Source organism: Leishmania major, chromosome 15 (genome assembly GCF_000002725.2).
Source record: "Leishmania major strain Friedlin complete genome, chromosome 15".
In the NCBI taxonomy this organism is placed as follows: Eukaryota; Euglenozoa; class Kinetoplastea; order Trypanosomatida; family Trypanosomatidae; genus Leishmania; species Leishmania major.
In genome coordinates, this window is record NC_007256.2 from 1 (window position 1) to 16,226 (window position 16,226).

A 16,226-nucleotide genomic window follows, 5' to 3' on the forward strand; every position below is an offset into this window, starting at 1 on the left:
ACCCTAACCCTAACCCTAACCCTGACCCCGCCCTCGCCAACGTCAAGGCCCACGGCGCAGCCCCAGCCCACGCCCGCGCCCCCGGACCGGCCCCAGCTGCAAAACAGCAGAGCGGCACACGCCGCGCGCGCTGACGCAAGGATCTTGAAAATGGAGAGGTCCAGCAGCCGTCTAAACAGCTACAAGATGGAGAGCGATTAGCGTGGTGGTGCAGTGGGTGTTCCTCGGTACGCTCCACTTGGTCACAGAGGCACGGCGCACACGCAGACAACAGGGGCGGCCAAACATCTGCACAGGCGTGTGGGAGGTGGCGCAGGTACAGCCACGAGGGCACGAAAGACCACGACGACAAGCAAATGTGTCAGGAGCATCCCGGAACAGCGCAGGTGGCACAAAAACGAGTCATATCATTCATTCCCGTGTCCCTAGAGGGCTTTCGAGAGGTACCAGGCATGTGAAGAGCAGCTGTGGTGCACAGTCGGCACCACAGACAACGCGCTCATAGGAGGAGCGAGGACCATCGGCGCAACGTTCTTGTTGATGTTCTGACTGCTTTGGAGGACCCTGGTGGGTCGAACATCTCGATAAGCGGCTCCTTCTCGAAGCGTGGGCGTTTGCGTCGGAGGCGGAGGGGAGCAGCAGTACTCTGGAGAAAGAGGCGGAGGAGCGCATGGGCAGGGGAGCAGTGGATAGTTTGACAGAAGAAGTTAGGGAAAACGCATGCGAGCCTGCTGCAGACCACCTCAACCTGACCCGCTTCTTGTCTTTCTCAATCCAGAAGTGTGGAAGTGCGTGTTGGTGCGTAAGAGTTGCGAAGGTGAGGGCGACTGAATCGGAGCTGCTGCCGGACGGCTTTTAGTCGACACTTGAACGGGTGCACCCGCGCTAGTGGATGAAGCGCACGCACAATCTGCTGCATGCGCTTGGAGCTCAGGCCAAGAGACGCTAGACTGCAGCTTGCCGTACCAAGCTCTTGTCATCATCTATCGTCTTTTGTCTCTCTCCCCCCGCAGGGGTCGTTCAGGAATAGTCTGGAAGCTAATTCAAAAAAGGGGCCAACGCCAAGGGAAAAAAAGAAGGCATTGGGACAGGAGAAAGAAGCTTATCTATGAGTCTACACGAGTCCCTGCCGCCCGTCGCTCACACAGTCGTGTAGGCTAGAGAGACAAGCAACAAGGGACCAGGGCACGAATGCTTACGCGTAGCCGTACAGGATGTGGCCTTGCTTGCGCAGCGCGTTCACAACATCGCACGCTGTCACGGTCTTCTTGCGCGCGTACTCGGTGTAGGCTGTGCTGCAGCGCACAATGTCCTCCACGTAGGCCTTCAGCACACGGCGCACCTCTTCGTACACCTCGCTCGAGATGCGCTTCACGCCACCGCGGCGCGCCATGCGGCGGACGCTGCCGCGAGTGATGCCGCGGATGTTGTCGCGCAGCACCTTCTTCTGGCGCCTCTGGCTGCCCTTGGCATCAGTGGAGCGCTTGCCCTTGGCCATGGCTGAATGTGCTGGTGAGGAAGGGGGTGTGCTTGGGGGGATGTAGGCGGTGGATGACAGCGTGATGAGGAGGCTGGGTGGGATCACCAAATAGCAGCGATGTAGAGAGGATAAAGTCTGGATCGAAATGAAAGGCAGAAGGCATTCAAAGCCGCTGAAGGGCCGCTTGAAAGGCAGTGGCAGAGCACTGAAGGAGGGAAGGGGTGGCGTTTTTGTGATACCTCGGGGCATGTTTTCAACACTGGAAGCACATAGAGCTACGTGATCGGAAGTGTCGACCTTTCAGTAGCGTAATAGCAATTTGGAGCACTCCTCGCGCGTCTTCCTCTTGTTCCTTTTGTAGATTCTGTACGCCACTCTTTTCGTTGATGTTAGGCGTGCATGTTTGTGCTCTCGAAGGACGCCTATTTACAGTGCGGCACGCGTGCGTATACCCTGCAGGGCGTTCTTTGATGCTGACAATGGCAGGCCACCGCGCCTCGCTGCGGGCGTCCGACAGAACACCTCAAGTACTGTGAAAAGGACTCGGGCACACGGCGAAGAAAGGAATATGCTGCACTGTTTCGTTGCACCACAGCTCCAGTTTCAACTTGTCCAACACCGTCATGGCAGTGGACAGCGCCTTGAAGCTGCGCCGAGCCGCGAAGTACCAGGCAAACCACTGACGGTATCGCAAATAGTACTGCCGTTTGCTACCGGCAGCGAAGTGTAGGAAGGAGGGAAATACGTGCCACCGGGGAGCAGCCGAACATCTAGTGGAGACCGAGCCGTTTAGTAAGGTGACGCTGAGGCAGCGCGGCGGGACCTCACGGCCCCACAATGGGGGCGTGATGAAGGCACCCGAGGTGCCAGCGATGAGATCGCGGTCAGGAAGCGTAAAAAACACGTCATCGCGATGGCGAGTGTAGTAGGAAGTGAGCTGGCCGAGGCCCTGCCGGCGCCGCAAATGGGAAGTGAACATGAACTCCGTGAGGTGGTCGACAGAGATGAGACCAACCGGCAGCCCAAACAGGTCGCGCACGAGTCGGCCATCTACGCCGTGCCCAGTCTGAAGCAAAAGGCCCTCATTGATCTCGAACATGCGTGAGTAGTACCGCAGAACGCTGAGGATGGACTGATCGCAGAACCACTCCCGCTTCACGCGAGGCTGTTGCTCCTTGGCGAACCGGAGGACACCGGCGGCCATCTCTCGGAATGCCCACACACGGGAGATGTGCATGCCGGCGTTGAGATAGTGCGCCGGGTTGCGACCGACGGAGAAGGCGCCGTCGTAGAAGAACCGGTCGCCGGGAGTGCGCAGAAAGTTCGCACCCTCCAGCGAGGTGGTGAGTAAGCGATGGCCGTGGCCGTGCGCGAAGAAGCCGTCGTGGATGTTCTTGTAGTAATTCCAGTCCTCCCTGGATGCGCGGGCTGCGTCTTGGGGAGAAAAGAAGGACGCGCCGTTGCGAGCGGCTGCGATGAGGTGCGTCATGATGTAATCACTGGTGAAACACTGGAAGAGGCCATCAACTGGCTGATGATAGTAGCAATCGTCGTCCGCATTGAAGATGACGGGCGGCAGCTGCACAAGCGGCCGCGGCTTTAGGCTAGGTGTGGTGCGCAGAGTAGCCATAAAGGCGGACCCGACCTCCTCTCCGTAGTCCTCCCAGGCGCGCACCGCGGCGAGATCGAGAGCCGCCTCTGAGGCAGGCGAGTAGCGCGCAAACTTCTGCAAGAACGGTACCACGTCAGATCCAGTCCACGCCACGTCGGTGTCCAACGTAACCACGATGTCCTCGTCCCGCAAGCCCTCGCGTTCAAGATAGTCGAGGTAGTGCTCATAGCGCCAGACGTGCGAGTATATACTATCCGCTCCAAGGATGGTGAGCCGGACACCAGCGAGTGCACACGACGCGGTGACCATGCAGAAGCTCCAGTCCGTCTGATTTGAGGCCACGATGAAGTGAATTCGAGTGGGGAGGTGCGTTACGCCGTCCGTGCCGTTGTGCTGCGACAGGTACGCGTTGACACTTCGTTGCAGGTCCGCGTTGGCATCGGGGTGGTCACCTCGGTGGCGCTGCGGCAAGGGCTCCCTCTTTCCCAGCGCGGCACGCCGCACGGGCTCGATATGGGAGTTCACGTAGCGGCAGTGGGGTGCATCGGACCGCCAGGCAGCCGCGGCGGCACTAGTAACAGCCAAGATGAGCGCGAGGAAGAGTATCGAGAACAGAAAGCGCTTGAAGCGCAGCACGTCATTCTCCGAGCCGCACAGGCTGACGAGCTTGTGCCGCATCCATCGAAGTTCCTCCACTGCCGCTGCTTTAACAGAGCGATACCGCTGACGTAAAGCCCACTTTGAGGAGCGCAGCAACTTTACAAGATGTGGCATCCCTCGTCGTTTTTTGTTGAGGAGTCAATGCAGAAGGCAGCAGGCGCACCGGGCATAGCGGGAATGAGGAGTGATTTAGTCGGAGTTCTAGAAAGGGAAGCGGGACGACAAGAAGTATGTCCAGTAGCAGAGAGTATGCAGGAAGTACAGAGAGTTGTGTTCTGCTTTGCGTGCGCATATATGGAGAAGTACCCAGGGTCGGAGTGGAGAGCTCTTCGCACACTCGCAGAGAGGGAGAACGAGAAAAGAAGGTCCGGCGAGGGTGAAAGTGTCGATGATGCGACGCTTTCGACCACTCTGCAGCGAGGCAACGTGGGTCTTGCTGTACCACACAACATGCACAACGAAGGCCTCGATCTGAGAAACCAGAGCGAAGCAAGCTTTGTCGGGGTAAATAGGTAAGGTGACGGAGAAAGAGCAGAACAGGAAAGAAAAAGAGAGCTTGGGTATCGATGAAGCTGCCGTGGGCAGCATGAAGCGCTATCGGGCGGAGGGGGAGTACCAGGAAGGGGGCATTGGCATTGCCGGGCCGTCCCGGGCTATGAGAGGTAAAAGTGAGCGAGCCATACACGCACAGCCCACGCGCCAACAGAAACGGGCCCTCGCAATCTGTGGTCACGCTCTGCGATACTGTTGCACGTTCCCTGATTCGTTCGCTCTGAGCTTTATCGTTTCGGTTGTATGGAGAGACCACATATAGTCGTCAGCTCGTCGAAAGCGACGGAGCACCCGCTATAATGTTATTGGGGATCGTGGGAAGGCCAGGATGTCCGTCAACACTTACGGTTGTGAGGGTGCAAGCGGGGAATTGTGGCGGAGCGAGAGGGCGGCCCGTTTCGTTCATTCCATCTTGAGCAGGAAGGAGAGAGAGGAGCCAAGAGACCAGGAAACCGCCATACCCTCGATGCGGTTGGGCACCGTGAGAACCGTGGCGTCACTAAGCCCTAGCCCGTACGTCAAGAAGCTGTACATGTACGCCAGTTCCATGCAGGCAGTTTCCTCAGGGGCGGTGGTCCGCCTCGCAGATTCCCGGTGGCACACCTCTTGCCCGACCTCCTTGTACGAGGAGACGTAGACCTGGCTCCCCTCCTTGAGGAAGTCGTAGAGGCGGTTGTAAAAGTAGGAGAAGGCGTAGATGGGATGCCGCCTTGACGGAAACAGCGGCTGCGGCACGCCGCGGGCGCCACAGGCATCAAACTTGCAGGTCGACGTTGTTATGACATGTTCGCGAAATAGTCCTGCACACGCGTTAAAGTCCGTGGCGTCACTGTTTCGAAGTTCCACACCGTTTACGCGCTTCGTATACCCTCTCGGGAAGCACGGGAAAGACAACGTCCCGTTCGCTTCGGCGAACAACGTCATAAGCCTCTTCTTCGCCTCGTTCATCCCAAGGCCGAGGTAGCTGTGCTGATACATGGCGATCGTGCGCTTTGGTGTGCGCAGCTGGTAGGCATAGTTGAAGGGCAGCCATTCTCCAGACGTGGGCGTCGTCTCGAAGACGACCTGTGTCGAGGCGCCTCCCATATCGATGGTCGCGACGGTGGCAACGTCCGTGTCGAGTCTGTCCAGCAGGTAGTTCACCGTCAGCCACCCGTAGACGCCCTCTTGAGCGCCAGAGATGATGGAGGCGCCGCGAGACTGAAATGGAGATGCGTTGAGTGTGTGCTGGGCAACGTCCAGCAGCGCCTGCTGGGCGGACTCAGGTAGGAGCCTAAGGCCGGCGGTGGCCTTGAGAGTGACAGAGGTGCACTTCTGGTAGCTCTGCGGAACCACCGTATCCGCAAAGCGCAGAAGCCCCTCAAGCGACGCCTTGGCGCCGTCCAGGTCGGTGGCGAAAGAGGACAGATCCGGCTCTGCTCGTTTGAAGCGCTCTCTCAGAAGTACGAAACCGGTGCGGCCGCGCTCGTACTGAAATACATGCACACGTGAGCCAGTGCTGCCAGCGTCGATGACGACGTCGTATACATTCGCGTACGCCGAGTCACATGGGGAGAACAAAGGGCTTTGATGGTAGACGAGGAAACCGAAGATAACAAGCGCGCTAAGCACAAGGGTGCTGGCGACGCGCAGGCGCTTCGATTGTTGAGTCATGCGCCGCACCGAGGAGTACGGACGCATCCCATCCTGACACACAACAGTGTCACGTAGGTTGGAATCCAGCAACGTCAGACGTGGAGCAAGGAACGAGGGGGCCGCAGAGAGTTGTACGTAGAGGAGAAAACTAGGGTCCTCATGGAGGTCATGGTAAACGTTAGACGAAAGGAAAGCAGTGCATTAGAAATGAGGCCAGTGAGCGCGGATAGGAAGACAAGCGGAGACGGTGTGATCGTAGCTGGTGTGGTAGCGAGAAGTTCGTCGCCAGAGAAAGTGGGTCGGAGCGGGAGACTACAGAGGCAGCGCGCAGAGGAAGCTGCAGCCTATAGCCCCTGGCAAGGTGGGCGGGGGGAAGGGAAGACAAGGGTAGCTGGGGGGTGAACTTTAATCGTCACCGGCCTTCACCCCCTTTCAGTAACAACGTCGAAGTCGACAAGGAGACCGTGTGTGCACGGCAGTGTGATCGTGGAAAGGGACCACGGCATTACCTTTGCTTGTTTCGTATGTGCTCGCGTGTATGTTCAAAACGTCAGCACTCTTCGCAGAGAGAGAATGTGTGGCGCTTCTGTGATCGGCAACAGTCGCACGCGTCTGAAAGCTACGAGCACGCACAGCACACTCACAGAAGAGAGGAAAGAGAAAGGGCAACGGAAATCGAAATGCTGGTACTCTTAGTATGTATGGCTTAGTTAGAGTCAGGAAAGGGAGTGTGAGCGAGCGACTGTGGCGCATGCGCAAATAACGAGAGAGCCAAGGCTAAAAGAAAGGGCACGCACAGAGACGCACACGCCCCCCCCTCTGGGATGATGAAAGACGCGTCCAGCATGTGTGCGTGTGGGAAGGAGTGTAGGTGACGGCAAGCAGGGCGGCAGCTTCGGATTCACTCTGTGCTGGGCGAATCACTTGCCAAGCGGTGATAAAAATCTTTGATGTGCTCGACCGCCTCTTCCGCGGAGTCAGTGAAGAGCAAGCTATCGATCTCCTCCTGCGATATCACGCCGTAGTTAGCCAGAGCCTGCCAGTTCACCACCGTCTGCCAAAACTCCTTGCCGAGCAACACCACTGGCAGCGAAGGTATTTTCTTCGTCTGTTTCAGAGTGAGCAGCTCAAACATTTCGTCCAGCGTGCCAAACCCACCTGGGGCGATGACTATGGCGCGGCACGAGTACATCATCCAAAACTTGCGGGTGAAGAAGTAGTGGAACTCAAACGCCAACCCCTTCGTCACGTGGGGGTTGAGGCCATTCTCAAATGGGAGGGAGATACCCATGCCCATCGTCACAGCGCCAGGTACCGACTCTGCACCGTGGTTCGCCGCCTCCATGAATCCGGGGCCGCCACCCGTGGTGACGACCAGGTCGTGAAAGCGCTTCTGCAAGTCGTCCAGGGACTCCGACCCATCCTCTGGAGTCAGCCTGAAGTAGTCCGGAATGTGCCTGAAACTGCGGATGATCATGTCCTGCTCCTTCTGAGAGAACTCGGCCACCATTCTCGCCAGATTTTCCACCACGTCGACCCACTTGCACATCCACTGCGTCTTCTTCAGGCAAGCGAGCTTGTTCTGAAGGCTCGCCTTCGTACTGTCGTCTGTCGCGGCCGCCAGTTTGGAGTGGATGTCCTGGACGGTGCTGTCGTACTGCGCCTGAGTCATCGAGCGGGCACTGCCGAAGAAGAGAACCGTGGTGCGGATGAAGTGCTGCTGAAGGCGCTGCTTGGGCTCCTCGAATTCGCACAAGATGCGGATCATGCGCCCTGAGTAGCTGTTGAGAAACTCCATGTTTCGGTAGGACTTGATGGTGGGAGTCAGCTTCTGGCCGGAGAGGTCCTCCCCCTTCTGCACATAAGGGGAGGGCTCGTGCGAGTGGCGCAGGGTCGACATGGCCGTTTATATGGGACGCAGTCGAGACGTCTGTGTGTCGTCCGTGGTGTGGGGGAGGAGTGCCGTTGATGAAAGCACGCAAGAGACTTCTGAAAACGCAATCGAAGGAGGAAAAGAAGCGCCGAAGGCGTGCGCCTGGTCGTGTCGTTTTTGTTCGAGTTGTGATGGAAGTCGAGAGCACGAGAGAGAGAGAATGGCAAGGAGAACCACGTGGAAGAGTGGGCGCCACACTATCAATACTCCAAGATGGACAAGGAACAAGAGGAAGGAAAGGAAAGAATAAGCGGAAGCAGAAACGCTTATTAGCGTATGGAGATAACGGCACTCGCGGGGTTGTTGTTCGAGGGGTTGTCTGTCTCTACTGGAGCGTGTGTCTACGCGTGTTTGAAGTGCACCAGAGAATAACGGCGATGTCCCTTACGAGCAATGAAAAACCGACAGAGGGAGAGGTGCAAAAGCAACGGGCCAAGAAATGATCGTTCTCTATGCGGTGTGCGCACCGGTTGAGCGAGGAGGAGAAGCAGCAGAGGACTAGCGTCGTGCCAATCAAGTGTGCGGCGAAGTAGTGACGGCCATGAAAGAGTGAAAAAAGAGGATCGATGCAACGAGGGGGGAGGGGGCGAGTACCGCAAAGACATGTAAGGTGAGTGTGCGAAGGTAGCGGGTGTACAATCGTGATAAGACGCAGCGCATGAAGGCAGCAAAATTAAGGCCATAAGTAGGAAACAGTGAGTGGTTCAGGTTCGTCCTCCCCCCTCCCTTCCCTGAACGGACGTCCCGCTGGGGAGAGGAAGGTATGCGTAAAGGCAAGGCGATCAACCGGGGCGCGGTGCCTCCTGGGTGCACACGTTAGATAGAGGTGAGTTTGCGGGGCGCTGAACTGCCTCTCCTAGAGAAACAAGAGCGGGGAGGAGCAGATTAAGATTGCCGGCCGTTCCATCGGACTACTTGCTGATGTGCGAGTGATACGTACCGTATCGAACCATTATCCATCACGTTCGTTTTGGTTCTGGTTCTTTCGTTAGTGTGTGCATACTCTACACTCGCTAGACGCTATCGATAGTCCGCTACTGCATCGGCTCTTATCTTATTTCCTTTTGTTTCCGTTGCTGCTGCTTGGCGTCCGTGTTCGGTGGTGTGGCGGTGGCCATATCGGTGTTTGCGCGTGCGCCTTATTGCCGGTGTCCATGGGGGCACCCCAAAAGACAACCATCATCTACAGCACCACCTCGCACCACTGCAGCAAAGAGAAAGAAGCTTCCTTCTTCGTTGTTCGATGGGCCTATTTGCTGTCTATATGAGTCAGGCGCCACTCTGCGCCACCACCACCACCCGCCTGTCTGCCACAGGCCCCGTCGCCTGGTGCGAAGCATGCCGTTCGCACACGCGTTGCAGCTGTGTGCCGTCCCAGTCAGCTGAGAGCACGGCCTCTGCCTCACACGCTACGCACCACCGCTCCGCGGGTCGCCTCGCAGCCGCCCCCATCACGCCGGCCGCCACCTGGTGCATCCCCCTCGGTGTGGCACGCAGGCTTCACACCAGCAGGCAGTCAGGGGCCGGGCGGGATACGCTCGAGCTCGGTTGGCGCTGTGCCCATGATGTGGATGTGCAAACGTGTGCACCGTCGCAGGTCGCCCCGATGCCACGCCGTCCAGCGCCTGACCGCCGGCATACCAGCGGCGTTACATCGCTGTGACCCCTCCCGCACATGCCAGGCACTTGAGCCTGCCACCGCCACAGGCGGTTCTGGCACTGGCAGGGGCTAGGGACCGAGTGACTTCTCCCCGCACAGAGTGGGAGTACCGGACCCCTACATTACCCTGAGGTGTAGCCCCATCACGAGTGCACCGAGAGAGGAGGGAAAAGGAGAAACAAAGGGACTGGGGAAACAACTGGGAAGAACACAAGAAAAACGGAAGAGAAGTCAAAAAAAAAGATATAGTAGGAAAAACATTTTACACACGCACGCGCCCGTACAGAAGTCTCGAACATGCACCGAAGGGAGACGCGAAAGAGAAGACCGGAAGAGGTAGGGGGAGGCGGAAGCGGAAAGCAGAAGAGGGACAACAATAATAGAGCACCAGACGCAGTGCGCAGCCACTGCCGCACCACCATTTGCACCACCCTACCGATGTGCTTGGCCCACTTCACAGCGTCGCCCCCCCCCCCACACACACACACCTCTGCTGCTTGTTAGACTGTAGGGGACTTCGCGTCGTCTTCGCGAGTGCCAGCTCGTCATCAGCCGCGTCAAATGTCACATGGGACCCATGGGTATCTACTGCGCAGCATACACAATGCGCATCAAAACCGCCGAATCGGTCTCTTGCGTACCTCAACAGGAAACTGATGTTGACGCCCCCTCCCCTGCACACACACCTTCGGCTGCTGGCTCTTTCTTTCACGCAGAGGTGCGGGTGAAGTCAGTCGACAGTGCGCGCTCAGTACTTGAAGACCTGCTCCTCCGTGTAGCCTAGCGTTTTCAGCAGGCCGCCTACCTGGCCCTGCTGGGGCGGCTTGCCAGGCTCAAACAGCTTGTCGCCGCTGATGGCCTGCATCATCGGAGGGGGGCCACATACGAGGATCTTCGTGTTCTTCTCCCCCGGCTTCGGCATAAAGGTGGTTACCATGGCACTATTCACATAGCCGATACCGCCTAGCCATCGGTGCGGCACCTCCAGAAGGGTCAAATACATGTTGAAGTTGGTGTAGACCTTCTGCATCTCAATCAGTTCGTTAGCAAGCAGAATGTCGCGGCGCTGGTTGTTGGCATAGATGAGAGAAATGTTGGTCTTGTCTCTGGGATTCTCTAGCACGGCACGAAGCACCTGGTACATTGGAGCGATGCCGGTACCACCGGCGATCATGCCCACGTGCTTCCACATGTTGGGCTTGTACGCAAACTTCTCAAAAGGGCCCTTGACGAGCAGTTCGTCGCCTGGTTGCATGGAGAACAGATAGTTGCCCATTTTTCCTTTTGGATACTTCTTCACAACAAGTTCAAAGTGGCCCTTGGTGCTATTAGAGGAGATGGGAGTGTATGGCCGAGCAACGTCCTTGCCGTCTGCATCGGTGTACTTCGCGATGATGCACGAAGCAACTGGCATGTAGAAGCTATCATCGGGGCTATCGAGGGCAAAGTAAAAGCGGCGCGTATCGTGCGACTCGTACCGAGAGGAAATCAGCTTAAATGGCTTGTACGCATCGGGGGAGAACGTATCCACTGGTTTCTTGGCGCAGGTGGCCGCTAAGCGCTCCGACTGCTGCCTGGTACTCCACATGGCACCAGCGCTAACACCGCCTACTAGGCCGGCGACGGCGCCAACAAGGAAACGAACCATGATCTACAGATATTCGCAAGCACTACAACGTTGCTGTGGTAGGATGCTTGTGTACGCAGGAGCCGAACGGAGAGAAGGTGAGGGCGAGTTGGTGTACAGTAAGGGGATGGGTGGTGGTGCGTCTGCCGGTGCCAAGCCTGCTATCAATCAAGAAAACAGAAGCTAAAAGAGGCTTTTAAAGCCTGAGGTTGAAGGAAGAGTGGAGGCAGCGGCAAAGGGAGAGGATCGCAACGACGTTTCCAGCATGAGACGCGAAGGCGGAGGAGTGCACGAGGGCAAGTGTGGAGGCGACGGGGAGAGGGAAGGTAAAAGCAGAGGAAAAGGGAGAGAGGAGAGAGAGGAAGCAGACCAGGACCAATAGCGATTGCAGAGGAGCCCACCTTTTTTTGTTGCTCAGTGCTCCTATAGGATCGACAGAGAATTTCAGAGGAGTGGCCATGCAACGGGAGCATTCGAGCATTGGCGGCAAAGCACCCTCGAGCTGCAAGGAAATAGGGCGAATCCCTGAGAGAAGGAGGATCGGTCGGCTTCGCCGGCATCTGTGCTAGCGAATGTTCACCTTTTCGCTTTAGCTATGTGTGTATGGGTAGAGGGGGACATGCTCATGGGACGTGTGGGTGTCTCCAAACGAAGTCGCATCTTGAACACAGAAACAGAGATGAAGAGCTGTCTGTGTGACATGCCTCCTCGTGTATAGAGAAGCACGCCTCTCACCGAGTTCCCTTGTGCTTGCATGTGTCTGTCCATGTGTGTTTGCGTTTCCGTGCTCCAGTCCGGACGTCGCCATTTAGTGAGAAACAGAATGATACATCAGAGTGTGTTGTGGGACAGCCCCATGGGTGCCCACCTTGAAGTGAACAAACACACCGAGACGCACAGCCTCATCAGGGACATAGACATCCACACGTCGAAAGAGGACCAAGCCGCGTGCGTAGTTCTTAGTTACCGAAACCTCGCTTTCGTTTTAGCGGGACAACACGCACGGAATGAGCCGAAAAAGGAGAACAGAAAGATATACACGCGCATGCGCAGACCGACTGAGAGAGCGAGAGAGAAACAGAGAGAGAGAGACAGAGACGAGCCACTGCGCGGAGCAAACAAAGAAGGAAGAGAGAAAACTTCACAAATTCAAAACATAAGATAACAGCAAAAAAAAAAGAGAAGGCAGACATCACATACAACACAACAACAAACGTGTTTTGTTCAGTTTTCGTTTCTACGACATGTCGGCTCTCTGCCTCACGCAACAGGAGTCAAGCGCCACTCTGCGCCACCACCACCCGCCTGTCTGCCACAGGCCCCGTCGCCTGGTGCGAAGCATGCCGTTCGCACACGCGTTGCAGCTGTGTGCCGTCCCAGTCAGCTGAGAGCACGGCCTCTGCCTCACACGCTACGCACCACCGCTCCGCGTGTCGCCTCGCAGCCGCCCCCATCACGCCGGCCGCCACCTGGTGCATCCCCCTCGGTGTGGCACGCAGGCTTCACACCAGCAGGCAGTCAGGGGCCGGGCGGGATACGCTCGAGCTCGGTTGGCGCTGTGCCCATGATGTGGATGTGCAAACGTGTGCACCGTCGCAGGTCGCCCCGATGCCACGCCGTCCAGCGCATGACCGCCGGCATACCAGCGGCGTTACATCGCTGTGACCCCTCCGCACATGCCAGGCACTTGAGCCTACCACCGCCACAGGCGGTTCTGGCACTGGCAGGGGCTAGGGACCGAGTGACTTCTCCCCGCACAGAGTCGGAGTACCGAACCCCTGGGATGCCATGCGTCGAGAGGTGTGCGTGCCCCCGTCATCAGCATACAGAAGAAACGAGGAAAAAAGAAGCACGCAAGTTAGGAAAGGAAAGCAAGAGAAAGGCAGAAACTGTTGAGCTACAAACGTACAGATACACGGGCAGAAAAAGAGACGCACATGGTTGGGGAAGGGCGGGTGCGCCGTGCAGCTCCCAAGAGCACAGAGAGGCATTCACGAAAAAGGAGAAGAAAGAGGAGGTGTAGCGACAAAGGCGAAAACAACAGCGTGTGGACATGGATGATGATGGTGGCTTTTGTCAGCTGAGGGAGAAGAGGGGAGAGAAAAGAGGCTTCGACGCACCGCGGGGCTCGAAGCTGAAGAAAGAAAACGAAGTAAGGTCCGCTCCTCTGTTCTCGCTCTTTGCGCCTCCAACAATGCTCCTACGATGTCGCTCTTTCGTGTCGGGGGTGCGCAAACGTGGACATGGTGGTGGTCTTTGGTGGTTATGTCTTAGCTGTTTTTTTTCGTTACTTTTAAAGCCATGTCAGCTGCGGCGGTCTGGCAGTCGTGTGGAGGGACAGCAGAGAAAGCGAGAAAGACATGAGGGAACAAAAGGAAACACAAAAGATGCGTAAACGGAGGCAATGGTGAGAGGGGAAGGGGTGACAACCACACTTACAGCGAGAGAGAGAGAGAGAGAGAGAGAGCATGAAAAGAGAAGAGAAACAGAGGAGAAACAAAGGAAGATAAAAGTGAAAGCACACAAAAAATTTGAACAGAGAAGAACGGAGCGATGAAAGACGCATACACACACGCACACACGGCGTCGAGAAAACGTGACATTGAGCGCTAAATGAACGAAGAGATAAAGAGCAAGAGGGAGAGAAAGGGGGTGAGAGGGTGCGCGGCTGGTCGTATTCACTTTAAGTGTGTCAGTGTCAGTACCCTATGCACGGGGTTGGCCATGCACCGTCCAGAGAAGTCGAAACAACACTGCTTGCCATGTTGTCTGTTTGCCCAGATGCCCACAAGACAGACGACACACGAGTCTCCGATCGCACCCCACTGAATGAAGGAGAAAGGGAGCAAGAGGGAAGGAGCGAGAAAATGAGAGACACACAAGCCAGCCACACGATCTAGCTGCATGACGGAAGCATAGCCGAGCAAAGTGTTTTCCCCGTCACCGTCGACATGACTTCCATTGTCAGGGCATCTCGCCTTTCTCCATCCCTACGTTCTTCTACCTCTTTCCTCCTCTCGATCCATTCTCGCCTCCCAGCCATACACTCACCGCTTTTGCTGTTTCTCTGTTGAGCACCTAGGGCACGACCGAGCCTCCAACGCGCCGAGCACAGCTACACCGTCGCCGAGACTGGCAGCGACACACACACTTGCTCTCCAGTCCTCACAGTGCGTGCTGTCGCGCATCGGTTCTGCGCGTGTGTAAGGAAGCTCTCCTCCGTTCCTCACTCTCTCGATTTATTGCTGTTTCCTTACGAGATCAACAAAAGAAGTCCTTCCCTTCCCTGCTGCGATGCTCGAAGAGGTTGCCTCATGCTTGACATGTGTGCTGCCGATTTCTCCCTTGCGCATCTGCTGCCGCTCTCTCGCCGTTTCCCACATTGTCAGCTTCGTCCCACGCATCTGCCCGTATCGCACACCGAGACTGCCTTTGCCGCAGCAGGCTCGCGAGAGAACCTGGACACAGTCACGCGCGTATGATGCTGTGCAGGAGATATGTTAGGTAAGGCGAAGAAAGGGGGACGACGGAGGCACAGAAAAGCCCGCGAGTGCGCGCCTGTCCACAGCCAATCATCTCCCCACAGTGCCCGCCACACCCCCAAGACAAAAAGAAGGGGCAGAGGGTTAACAAGCGCAACGCGCAAGAACACACAGGGAAACGTATCGTCGGACTCCACCCCCCCCCTCCCTTCCTCCCTCCATCCCCCCACCGCAGAGAACAAAAGGGGAAAAACAAAAGACAACATTCGGGGCAGAGAATACAAACGTACATAACCGCAGCAGCAACACAGATGACATCGATAGGGGGGGAGGGGGCTACGGGGACGCAGGGAGAGAAGCGAGTGGTGCACACGACAGAGATCAAAGACCGTAACGCGGTAGACGGAAGAGAGAGCTGCCCAAAGAGAGAAAGTGCGGGTATGTGAAGGTGCGGGCCCTGTTGCAGTCTCCGCGACCGCGCAAACAGCGAAGGGGAGGAAAGAAGACAAAACACACACACACACACACACACACGCACACACACACACGCACGCACACACGCAAATAGCGAAGAAAAGAGTGCCGGGTTGATTGATGTGTAAGTGCTCGTGTTCATTTTTTGTTTTCTTCACGTCACTTCCTGAAAGTCGACAACATGAAGCGAGAAGGGCACAGAGACACAGAGAGCCATGCAGAAGGAGGTGGACAGCGCGCATCGCCACGCACACTCGAGGGTAGACATGCGCACACGCACTCCGTAACTGAACCATCAAGAGAAAAACATTTTAAAGCGGAATGATAAACTAAGAGCGACAAAAAAGGAAAAAAGAAAGGAAGGAGGAGACGGCAACGTCAGTTAGTCGGGCAGTCTACGTGTGTAGAGGTGAGTGTGCGATGGGTGCGAAAAAGAGTCGCGTCATAGACAAAAGCAAAGAGAGAGAGAGAGCGGCATGGCGACGCGTGGTGGTACTGACACGAGTACACGGAAAAGGGAGAGAGGGGGCTCTTTGCTTCGCTTCGTCCCTATTCGCGCTGTTTGTTTTGCACCCTCGCCTTTGCTGCAGTGAACTGAAAAGTATAGCACAGCCAGGAGGGCTGTAGAATGGCACATGATGAAGGCCGAAACAGTGCGTTCGAGTCGAGAAAAGGGGGAGGGCCTCATGGCTCTTAACTCAGATGTCTCGCCCACACTTTCCGTCACTACTCTCCATTTTACTTAGCTTGCATGTCTAGAGCTGGGGTGTGGGTACGCGGGTGTTTGTCAGTGGTGGTGTGGCAGCACAGGAATCGCAGAGGTCGGTGGAACCGCGTCGCAGCAAAGCGGGGCGTAGCACCACACCGAACTGAAATAGCGGATACAAAAGCGGGAGTCATGTGCACCTTCGCCATCACGTGCACCGCTGCTGTCTTTGCGCCCCGGTTTATTTTTTTCCTCTTCTATAGAGTCGCCCCTTCCAGCGTACACTTCTCCACCTCTATTTTCAAATTCAGGTTCCGCTGCCCTCCTTTGTTCGCAAGACAGCGTCCAGTACGTAAAGCCAGGCAGTCGCAGCGAAACACGTGTTCTGTGACCTTACCACTGGAG

General features: G+C 56.6%; 5 protein-coding genes across 5 annotated transcripts; all 5 read right to left on the reverse strand.

The window, feature by feature from the left end:
• Nucleotides 1-1,195: 1,195 nt before the first annotated feature.
• Nucleotides 1,196-1,498, reverse strand: LMJF_15_0010 (histone H4; the record flags this gene model as incomplete). Its single annotated transcript, XM_001681863.1, has 1 exon — nt 1,196-1,498. The coding sequence occupies one exon, from the start codon at nt 1,496-1,498 to the stop codon at nt 1,196-1,198; it is 303 nt and encodes a 100-aa protein (XP_001681915.1).
• Nucleotides 1,499-2,003: 505 nt separating this feature from the next.
• Nucleotides 2,004-3,866, reverse strand: LMJF_15_0020 (conserved hypothetical protein; the record flags this gene model as incomplete). The annotated part of the gene is made up of 1 exon (XM_001681864.1): nt 2,004-3,866. One exon carries the CDS (start codon nt 3,864-3,866, stop codon nt 2,004-2,006), a length of 1,863 nt encoding a protein of 620 aa, XP_001681916.1.
• An 840-nt stretch (nt 3,867-4,706) lies between these two features.
• LMJF_15_0030 (ATP diphosphohydrolase) lies at nt 4,707-5,984 on the reverse strand (the record flags this gene model as incomplete). The annotated part of the gene is made up of 1 exon (XM_001681865.1): nt 4,707-5,984. The coding sequence occupies one exon, from the start codon at nt 5,982-5,984 to the stop codon at nt 4,707-4,709; it is 1,278 nt and encodes a 425-aa protein (XP_001681917.1).
• Nucleotides 5,985-6,840: 856 nt separating this feature from the next.
• LMJF_15_0040 (conserved hypothetical protein) lies at nt 6,841-7,839 on the reverse strand (the record flags this gene model as incomplete). Its single annotated transcript, XM_001681866.1, has 1 exon — nt 6,841-7,839. One exon carries the CDS (start codon nt 7,837-7,839, stop codon nt 6,841-6,843), a length of 999 nt encoding a protein of 332 aa, XP_001681918.1.
• Nucleotides 7,840-10,280: 2,441 nt separating this feature from the next.
• Nucleotides 10,281-11,120, reverse strand: LMJF_15_0050 (putative cytochrome-b5 reductase; the record flags this gene model as incomplete). The annotated part of the gene is made up of 1 exon (XM_001681867.1): nt 10,281-11,120. One exon carries the CDS (start codon nt 11,118-11,120, stop codon nt 10,281-10,283), a length of 840 nt encoding a protein of 279 aa, XP_001681919.1.
• Nucleotides 11,121-16,226: the final 5,106 nt, after the last annotated feature.